At 45.7% G+C, this 11,312-nt stretch overlaps 1 protein-coding gene across 1 annotated transcript in view; it reads left to right on the forward strand.

Moving 5' to 3' along the window:
* sorbs2a (sorbin and SH3 domain containing 2a) overlaps positions 1–11,312 on the forward strand; it is a 141,173-nt gene that overhangs the window by 64,415 nt on the left and 65,446 nt on the right. Inside the window, 9 exon segments of the mRNA XM_084318405.1 lie at positions 3,664–3,690; positions 5,022–5,146; positions 6,605–6,655; positions 6,657–6,720; positions 6,833–7,003; positions 7,217–7,390; positions 7,783–8,210; positions 10,190–10,244; positions 10,247–10,315. Coding sequence (XP_084174531.1) covers positions 3,664–3,690; positions 5,022–5,146; positions 6,605–6,655; positions 6,657–6,720; positions 6,833–7,003; positions 7,217–7,390; positions 7,783–8,210; positions 10,190–10,244; positions 10,247–10,315 — 1,164 coding nt within the window.

Below are 11,312 nucleotides of genomic sequence, written 5' to 3' on the forward strand. Positions count from 1 at the left end.
GAGAGGTGAATGTTTCACGAGTCACGACAGCTCATTTCAAATGATTTACTTTCCTCTATCTTCAGCGCAGTGGGTCATCGGGTGGATTCTCCCCCGTGGCTCGTTTTGATACGAGCTGCTCTCTGGCGTCTCCTGAATTAAAAAAGCACTGTGGCATCTCACAGAAGTGACCGGCATCAGCGATTAACACCCTGTTGCTGTCAGCACCGAGTTATGTTTAGTGATGCGGAACTCCCCCGGCAGGCGGCAGGAAGCTGCTTCAGTCATGCCAGGGATATAAGAAAAACACCCAATCCTCCAGCTCATGAAAGTTTGAACACAGCTTTTTTATTTCTGGAACCACAACCTCTGCCCCTTTTGAGTGTGATGTCAGTTAGTGAGAAACGTCTCAGGCGGTTATTATGTCGGGGTACGAGTTGTTTTACTCGCTGGGAGTTGTTTTTGGTTTCTATTTTGTTTTAAGTAGAGCTGTCCGATATTATCTATTATATTATTGTTGAAAATTCCGAAAATGTAATATCGGAAATTATCGGTATCGGTTACAATTATTTATTATAATTATTTGTTTATATTGTATTTAACCTTTATTTACCCAGGCAAGCATGTAAGAACAAATTATTATATACAAAATCAGCCTGGCCAAAAAGCAAAAGCCTTTTGAGGGAAGGGGGGGTGGGAGGCTGCAACAAAAACAAGGTTATGTACATGCATACAAGTAAATAAAATACAAAATTACAGTAGCAATAGTATACAAGGACAATTACAATAAAGAAGGGAGAGAGAAGGAAAGAGAGAGAGAGGAAAAGAGAAAGGGAAAGTGAGAACCAGAGGGAGAGAGAGAAGAAAAGGGGAGATGCACAGATAATGTTTACATTTAGAATGCCTTGTCGAATGCATCCAGTGAAATTAACACATCAATGCATACTTTGACGAAGACGGACAGGAGCACTTGGATTGGTCCCCTGGCGCGGCTCACGTTGCGCCTGTCTGCTCCCGGCTGCCCTTGGGGGGGAAGGACGACGGGATGCGTGTATCACTAACGATAGCTATGAGCTAACTAGCGCTACAAGCTCAAACACCCTACAACCACCACTATTGTCGCGTCCACAAGCTCCCCCGGCAGAACACCCGCAAGGACAAAGGCACACAAAGAGGAGAGAACCACCCCAAATCGGGCACTCATGCCGGCCAACAAGCGACCTGCGTCTATGCCTTCTACATCGGGCATTCATGCTGGCTAACAAGCTGGGTGTCGTGGTATGGCGTTAGCACAACAATAGCTACCAAGCTAAGCTACGTTAGCTTCTAATGGTGTATACACAATATGTACAACGACACAATGATTTACATTATTACATATGGTAACGTGGTTGTGGCTTTTACAAATAGTGGTTAGCTTTAGAGATGGATGGCTATGATCACGGAGCAATAGTGCTGTTAGGTGAAACAGATAGAGCTTCATTCATCACTCGGCTAGTAGTAGCAAGGCTCTCTGGCTGCCGCTAGCTGTGTGTGACTCTCAGGCGTAAGCGGGGTAAGGGGGGCGTGCTAGCGTAGGGTCACGTGGGCTTAGTGGCCAATCAGGCGAACCCGGAAACCGAAATCCGACTAAATCCGTTGCGGAAGTGATACACGCCGACGGGATGGGTTAATCGCAGAGCGAATCGCATACATGCATCGCATGCATGCCGATGAATGACCTCTGAGCAGGTCCTAAATTATTTTAAATTATACTTTTATTGTCAAAAGTATGCATAATGACATATGCGATGTTAGTTACCTGAAATTATTTCGTTTTTGGGGGGGGGGACCCTATGAAAGGTGCTATAGAAATTTGATCTATTATTATTATTTATTATATATCGGTATCGGTTGATATCGGTATCGGAAAATTAAGAGATGGACAATATTGTCGGTAAAAAAGCGATACCGGTAAAAAAGCCCAATATCGAACATCCCTAGTTTTAAGGAATTCCCACTGCTACCCTTGATTGTCATCCGGACTCAAATCTGAAGTCAACTTTACCCTCTAACGCCTACAGAGACAAAGATTCACCTGGACATAGTGTTATATTTTTGCCAATGCTGAGCTTATTCTTTGAGTCAAGTGTGTCAACATCAAGTGTTATATACCTTTTATTATTCAGGGAGACCTATCCTTTACTTCTGGTGCTGTGTAAAGTCATCATCATACATTACATTTGTGTGAGCATACAATGTTTTACATTAAACAAATGTGTGTTTTCTTGAATAAATGCATAGTTTACCACGAAATTATAGTTTTTTCAACATGGAAGGTTCTGGTTAACTATAGGTATATTGAACCTCCATGTGAAATATGGTACAACTACACCTTTTCCTCAGTGAGTGACAGCCATTTATTTGGATGTTGTTCTGGGTGTTGTTTAGCAGAAAATACATAAATGTTGGTGTTGCCTTCATATTTGGACCAATATCTCCCTGCAAGGCCCCTCCAAAAAAGATCCTTCACTATGAATGTCATCATCACAGCGTCGGAGAGATACAGTTTAAATTGTGGCAGAGAGAGGAGAATCTCACGATTCCTATACAATACAAAAACGAGTCTTTATCACAAACGGTTCCAAAGATATTTATTGTTTTGCAAAACATGTCTAGTGTCGCGTGGACGCAGCACACGGCTTTAGAGGGTTACAGATGCAATATATTTCTCCTTCTCCTTCGCGTTGGACGATAGGGGCCCACTGAATTATCAGCCTACTCTTGGTATCAGATGATGCCTGTAAAAAGTCACACAATGGTCATCAGCCGATGGCTTAAATGTCACCATATTATCTTTACACCCTCAGTAACCACACCAATGCAATCAAACCTTATAACCACAAAATATAGCGCATGCTAATTAAAAAGGAACGTACCCATCATGTAATGTTACTCTTGATATCAAGAGCTCAGTCAATAGAGAATACAAACCTGTTACCTTTCTCTTTCATTTGGCACTGGGGCTACCCATATAGTATGTTTACTTTTGGATCTGAGATTGGGCCTTTAAGCCTACCCATAAACTATGTATTGAAAATCTGCCCGTCCGCCAACTGCACTTTACAACTCCCACACGGTCTTGAATCTGAATAATCTTTCGGATCACCATTAAACTTAATTTCACTGACAACCGTCAGTTGCCAGTCCAGTGATTCTCTTCAGAGTTTACTGTGCTCTTGGCTCCCCTCTACTCAAAAACATAACTTTGACTATACAGATTGGTATCTGTGCAGAACTTGTCACCAGAGCAACCTTTTTCACATTTCTTCTCTGTACTTCCCTGAAATCTGAGTTCCATGTGTGATGTCACTAATAGGTTTAACCTATCGTGGGCCAATATGTGGTAACTTGACACCTCTATCTTCAGAATTGTTAAGGGTTTAAAATACATTGGAGAGGTTCCTTAACAGCTAAAATATTGTTCCTTTAATGTCTGCATTACTTACACATCTCTCTTGCCGCTCTTAGTCCTGCGCACACAGACGTTTGTTTCGAAATATCCTGTACCTAACTACTTGATCAAGTACAAGTATTTCAAGATTTGATGTAGAATTTGAATCAGGAAAGGTATAAATGCAACATGTCACAATGTCACTTTTTATTGTTGTCATTTTCTTTTCTTTTCTTTTTTTTTTTTACCAGGGAGTGAGTCTCAATCATCAGATTCAGGTAAGATTATATTTCCAAATGAACAAATTATATTACAGTATCTTTGGAGAAAAATCTAAAAGAAAAGCACAAAGATTTTCCACCAAAACAAAGTTATTCTACTTGTCTCTCTCTTCTCCAGAGAGAGACAAGAAGATAGATACCAGTGTCCCGCGTTGAGTAGAAAGCTATCTGGCTGCATGTTAGCCTAGCTTAGCACAATGAATGGAAGCGGACATGTACGGGAGAGAGGTGTTAGTTGGACAATGCGTAGGCTGTTGGGGCAGCAGTGGCGGAGCCCAATAGCAGAACACAGGGAGACAGAGAATGGAGCGTTTTAGGTAGGTTTTAATTCCTTAGGTACCAGGCAGACAGGACAACAGTGAATATACAGGAATGTGCGACTCTGGGCGAGCAGGAGCGCTCGCTTGAGGTTCCCAGGAAACGTCAGGGCGGGCGGCGAGTCAGGAGACAGCGTAGGCCGGGAGCGGTGGTCCTAGGTTGGTAGGATAACACTGGGACGACCAGGGGCAGGATCCGTAGGGTTGATATCAGGGTTGGTGATGAATAAATAAATGTCTCCCTCTTCTCCTTCTCACTCTCTCTAACACACTGAAACACAGTGCAGTGACTCTGTGCTCACTGCAGCAGAGGAGAGGAGGCAGAGGAGAGGTGTCTTTCTCCAGCTTCCACCATGTGATTCATGTATGTGGAGTCCAAAACCAATACTAGCCAATCAGATTCGAGCTGACTAAAGCCCTTCCCACACCTTAAAACGGGTCCGTCAGCAAACTAAGTACTCTGGCCTCTGAACATTTGCCCCGGAGGTGTGGGAAGAGCTTTACTCAGCTCGAATCTTATTAAATCTAGCCCATGGAATAGTATAGCTGTATGTTTACACTTGAAATGTGTATTTTTATTTAGTGTGCATTTTTATTTTGTCACAATATTATTTGGCTTAAATATATATATATATAAAAAAGAATAATAAAAAATAAAAATAAAACATTTTTAATAAAAAAAAAATTTGCATCCCCAGTTATTTTACCCACGCGACGCCACTGGTCGGAAGCTGCCCATATAAGGGCGTGGAAGCAGGCGGAGAGAGAGAGAGACGCTCTCGTCGTGATTGTGACACTTGCTACCCGTACATGTCCGCTTCCATTCATTGTGCTAAGCTAGGCTAACGTGCAGCCAGATGGCTTTCTACTGAACGCACAGAGAGGGAACTGGTGTCTTATCTTCTCGTCTCTCTCAGGAGAAGACGGTAAGCTAATTTCCCCAAATGTCGCCGTGTTCCTTTAACAGAGTTGTTCTACCTCTGTGATGCTAACGGCTGACTGTGTCCCCAGATGCCTGGAGGTCACGGAGCGTCACGGAGGGCCTGAGGAACGGAGACGCCACCAGCTCCTCTCTGGCTGCCAAAGGCTTCCGTAGTGTCAGACCCAACCTGCAGGAGAAGAGGTCCCCCACACAGGTAGATCTCTCTCTCTCTCTCTCTCTCTCTCTCTCTCTCTTTCTCTCTCTCTCTCGCTCTCGCTCTCTCATCTCTATCTTTTCTCTCTCTCTCTCGCTCTCACTCTCTCTCTCTCATCTCTCTCTCTCAATCTCTCTCTCTCTCTCTCTCTCTCTCTCTCTCTCGCTCTCTCTCGCTCTCTCTCTCTCTCTCTCAATCTCTCTCGCTCTCGCTCTCGCTCTCTCATCTCTATCTTTTCTCTCTCTCTCTCGCTCTCACTCTCTCTCTCTCATCTCTCTCTCTCAATCTCTCTCTCTCTCTCTCTCTCTCTCTCTCTCGCTCTCTCTCGCTCTCTCTCTCTCTCTCTCAATCTCTCTCTCTCCCTCTCTCTCTCTCTCTCTTTGCTTCACAACTTGTTATGCAAACAATAGCTTCACAGCGTCTCCTATGACCATTTATGGGATGCTACACACACGCACGCACACACACACACACACGCGCGCGCGAGAACGTGCGAGAGAGCCAGCCCCCCCCCCCCCCCCCCCCCCCCCCTCGGGTTTTGTTCTAGGTTTGCGTTTCGAGCGTCTAAGCTGCCGTAGGTGATGATGTCACACTCGAATGTCAACACAGGAAGAGTTTAACACACGGAGATGGGAACTGGATGCCCAATATAAAGAAACGAATAACCAATAAATATGAAGTTATGTTTAAACCTCTGTTGTCAAGCGTCGTCAATATAACCCACCCCCTTTCCTTACGAATGGAACTAGTGACGTGGAGTCCGCTTTGAGCGTTTCCAGGGTTAGCAGCTAACGCCAGTTAGCTTAGCCTAGTCATGGGATAAGTTAGCAGCTAACGTTAGCCCATTGCTCGCATCAATTAAATTGCTTGTCATTAAAGGTCCATTAAATTTACTACATCTCATGTAGAACAAGCCGCGATACATCGAGTATACTCGATATATCGCCCAGCCCTACTTCAGTGCCTTATTCTTCTCGTCATCCTCTTCTATCCCACAGGATGTCTGCAAGCTTGTGCGTGTGTGTGCGTGTGTGCGTGCGTGCGTGCGTGCGTGCGTGCGTGCGTGTGTGTGGGGAGGGGGTCAATTGCAAGGAGATATTGGTCCAAATGTGAAGGCAACACCAACATTTATGTATAGAGAGAGAGAGAGAGAGAGAGAGAGAGAGAGAGAGAGAGAGAGAGAGAGAGAGAGAGAGAGAGAGAGAGAGAGAGAGAGAGAGAGAGAGAGAGAGAGAGAGAGAGAGAGAGAGAGAGAGAAAGTGTGTACGTGTGCATTTGTGTACATTATTGAAAATGTAATTAAACCACATTGATTATGATTCAAAGACAATCAAGTATAATTTAAACATGTTTTCAGAATGGCTCCGTGATGATTTGTTTTCAAGCCTTCCACTAATGCAGATGTATGTGTTGTTGTTGGAACTTCTCTTGGCTGTCGGATCCTCGTTGGCCAAGCAGGCCGTCAATCAGGTGCCATTCCCACCCCCTAGGAGAGAGAGTTTTCATTCCCCCCCCCACTGGCAGCACTAACCCCCCCTCCTACAGCTCCTCACTGACCTGGCCGATGTCTTTGGGCCCGGGACACTGACGATGCTGTCTCAGAGAGAGAAGTCTGTTCTGAAGGAGTCCTACAGTGTCACCAGCTCCTCCTCTTACTCTTACACCCAGCACCCCCATCCCCCCCAGCACCCCCATCCCCCCAGCCCACCCAGCTCCCCCAGGCCACCGCCTCTAGTGACGTCAGCAGCAGCTGCTGCACCAACACCACTAACACTCAGGTCCAGGAGCGCAAGGTGTCCTCCCTCAAACTGACCCCTGTCACCATCCCCAACCCCCCGCTCACCTCACCTCCCAACCGCAGGCCCTAAGACCTAAGACCCCGACCACCCCAGCCTCCCCTCCACCCCCTGCTCCACCTCCTAGGAAGGATTCCACCGTCATCTCACAGCCCGCTACTACTACTACCCCGAAGCCCCCCCGCCACCACCCGCCACCCTAATCCTCAGGAGGGATCCCGCCCCCCTCTCAAAACACCCTCCCCCAGCCTCTCCCCCACCCACCTCCTCCTAGGAGGGATTCCAGCCTCTCACGGCCCCCGATACAGACGGCCTCCGTCTCACCGCAGACGCCCGCGCCGGATCTCCAGGGCCCCCCCCTGCTCCGGCTGCAGGCCTGGCCCCCGTGGTGGAGACGAGGGAGGGCGCTCCCGCGGTTCCTCCAAGACCTTCCCCTGCGGACGTGTTGGTACATAACTGACCACCGTACTAAAAAGCCACGATTTATGATGACTTTCACCTCCTCAACAGCACTGTGGTTTGTGTCTTTTTGCACCACCTTCCACCCAACCAACCAACCAAACTAATCACTAAGTGTAAACAGAGTCGTCTCTTATGTGCACAAAACCAGTGGTGTCATCACTATTATATGTTTGCAGCAATCACAGCGTTTGAACTAACACTGCCTCTTCCATTCACAGAGAGAATAACACGTCTTTTTCCACGAGGTAACGTAGGCGTCTGTCGCCTCCACTCCTCCCCGCGTGGCAGGCCGGCTGTTCCTCCGTCACTCTAAACACTCTCTCCATCTCTCCTTCTCTCTTCGATCACCTCCCTCTGTCCCTCCCTCCCTACGACCAGGGGCCCCCCTCCCCCCTCACCCCGCGGCTCCACCACGCTCCCCCTCCTGCCGCAGCCAGAGCGCCGACTCCCTCGACTATCCCTCGGCGCTGATGATGACAATGATGCCCAAGGCCCCGTCTCCCGCTCCGTACGCCCCTAGCGGAGCCGCCGCCGGCTCGTTCGGCACGGTCAGCGGATTAGGCCTCAGCTGTGGCGTGTCGCCCTCGCCCTCCACGGTGTCGGTGTTCAGCCACTACTCCACGTCCACGATGGGCCCGCTGGACGAGCTGCAGATCTGCAGCCTGGACTCGCCGGGCGCCTCCCCCACACCCTCGCCGACCCTCAGCCACGTCTCCGCCTACGCCACCGCGGCCGGCCCCGCCGACGACACCGCACTAACGACCCCCGTGGCTTCCGCCGCCGCTGCAGCCGATAACGCAACTAACGTAATTATGATCTAAGCCACTGCTGTAACACACCACCACGTCACTGCCAGAAACACACCTCTTCTCCCCCCTCCTCCTACCCTCCTATCCGCCTCGAGGCATTAATTGTGACCCCAAACCGCCGCAATGTGTTCTCTTTTTATTAAACATTGTTACCTCACACTAACCCGCCGGCTTCTACTGACCCACCAAGTGATACCGACATCAGATGATGAGCTGCCGTGTTCCCTTGTAGCTACTGTCTCTTTGCTCCCTGTGCACTCTCTGTGTTACGTGTCTTGTTTGTGTTTTCATGCAGAAGAACCCTATCAACTTAATTTTGTCGCGTGCCAAACCCGTTCCTTTTTAACCGTTCCTTTTGTTGTTACATTTTCAAAAACAATTGAATGATCTGCTAGTAGTGTGAATTCAATGGGAGCGTGTTCTCTTGAAGGGCCTTCCATTGTAACGCCACCCCATGTCCACAGCATTGCACCGTATGTGCTGTATTTATATGTATGTCAACGATTGACCTCAGTTGACCTTCAGTGTTTTTAACCTCGTTCTACTGTATGCATGTATTTGTCTCCCTGTCGCTCACTAACCTATTGTTGTTGTTGTTGTTGTTGTTGTTACTCTGTACTCATCAGATTCAGCATGCAGTAGTGTTGTCAAAAATATCGATGTTTCGATACATATCGATTCTCAATATTTAAAACGGTTTCAATACTCATTTCCCGCAATATCGATATTTAATTATTCATAAAAAAAGTATTTTTTTTGTATAAGGAAGTTGCATTGTTCATTTCAATACCTGTAATAGTACAGTAGTCCACACACACACACACATGTGCATTCAGTTAAGTTGGAATATGACTGTAATACAAACAGTTCAGTTTGTCAGGTACATGCAACACAGATTACAGTGTTTACATCAGTCTGCTTGAGAAAATACCATGTTCTGCAATAAAAATGATTGAAGTGAGATGAACAGACTGAACTTTATTTTATTAGATAAAACATGTTGACAAAGTTTTATTTTGCAGTTGAAAAAAGGCAATAAATTAAATTTGATCAAAAGAAAATGTCATATATGTTATGATGAATTGAAAATGGGGGACCCTGATGTAAACAAGACAAAAGTCTTTCTCTGGTCTGCATCCCCTTAACAATTGTGTGTATTGAGCCGTACTGTATTGTACCCATTCTGCAATCTGTTCATACAATTTGCAATTAATCAATCTGTTATGCTTAACACGCAGTACTATTAACTTTACTTAATTCTAAGATTATATCATTTAGTTATTTTATATGTGTGATCTAGAGATAAACAAAGGGTTTTAAAAGTGTTATATTTATCTTCTCTTATAGTACCAGAGAGAAGCTGAGGTGAATCAACCAGCAACAAAAGCAATTATTTTTTTTTAAATATATATTTATCTTTTTCTTCTTATTTTTTTTACATTTTAAGATTGAACCTTTCCCCGTGGTATCGAAAATGGTATCGAATATCGATACTTTTCAAGGTATCGTATCGAAGTTCGAAACTCCAGTATCGTGACAACACTAGCATGCAGTGATGTCCTCTTAACAATCACACATGACCCTGATGACTAGTATCACTACCTGCATCATAATTGGTTCCTCTCTAATATATTGATTCTTAAACTTTATGTAAACAATACTTTTGTTTTGTTTTTTAACAACTAATCTCTTGGATTGACACAACTGATCAATGCCATTGCCGTACGGATCATTGATTTGATGTGTTTCAACTCCTGGCTTGTTTATAAACTCCCAGCTTGTAATTTTGTTACCAGTATTGATTGAAGCCGTATCCCATTATCCGCTACAGTACATGGTCTGTGCAATAAAATAAATCCACCGTCTCTCGCTCTCTCTCTCTCTCTCTCTCTCTCTCTCTCTCTCTCTCTCTCTCTCTCTCTCTCTCTCTCTCTCTCTCTCTCTCTCTCTCTCTCTCTGTCTCTCTCTCTCTCCAGGGCCAGGTCTTATCTCAGGCTATGAATGGAAGCGCCGGCCATCCCCAGAGGCCTCTGTCCCCCCAGCCTACCCTCCTCCCCCTGCCTCGCTCAACACAGGCCTCCACAGGCAGTGCAGGAGCTCAGGTGAGATGCCAACATCTTTTGTTACTTTGTTTGGAGAGAAGAAACCATCATCTTCTGTGACATTCAGTTTGTAGTGTTGTTATGTGCTACTACTAAAGGCATACAGAGTCCTAAGTAGACAAGGCTCAGCACACAGTCAGGGTTCATCATCATCATCATCATCATCATCATCATCATCATCATCAGGTGGCTTCTTCGTTCCGAAGGTTGCCTATCACTCTCCAACCCATTCTGTCCCCACTTCTTCTCTCCAACTCCGTGACTCCGCCTCTCACTCCGCTCCAATCACAGAGGTCATTTACCCAGCCTCTTCTTGGTCTTCCACTTCCTCTCTTTCCATCCACCTTCCCCATCACCACCTTCTTGAACATCTCCCCGCTGGATCCTCTCAGAACATGCCAGCACAACTCCATCTTTCTCTTTTTCAACCTCTCCATCAGCTGTCCTCCTTGCATACCCGCTCTTCTCAGTACCTCTTCATTCTTGATCTTATCCTTCCATGTTATCTTCAGCATCTTCCTCAGCGTCCACATCTCAAAAGTGTATCATCCTCTTTGCCTCTTCATTCAGCGTCCATGCTTCTGCTCCGTATGAAAAGACTGACATAACATACGTTTCCAAAATCCTGGTCTTCGTTTACCAACTTATATTTCGTCTCAATAATTCTGTTGTTCCAGAATGCGCCCTTTGCAATTCCGGTTCTTCTCTTAATGTCCATGTTAGCTCTTCCACCTTCACTGATCCAGCTTCCAAGGTACATGTACTCCTTCACTTTTCAAGTTTTTCTCCATCCACCTGTATTTTACAAACAGTTCCTGGTGTTTTTTCCAATGATCATTACTTTAGTTTTCTTTGTGTTTAGCGACATTCCATAGTTTTTGCATTCGACATTCAGCTTATTCATCATGTCCTGTAGATCTTCTTGACAGTTACAGACTATAGCGGTGTCATCAGCGTATCTTATATTGGTCATGTTCTCTTCGCCAAGTTTTACTCC

Source organism: Notolepis coatsorum (genome assembly GCF_963971535.1).
Source record: "Notolepis coatsorum genome assembly, chromosome: 7".
Lineage (NCBI taxonomy): Eukaryota > Metazoa > Chordata > Actinopteri > Aulopiformes > Paralepididae > Notolepis > Notolepis coatsorum.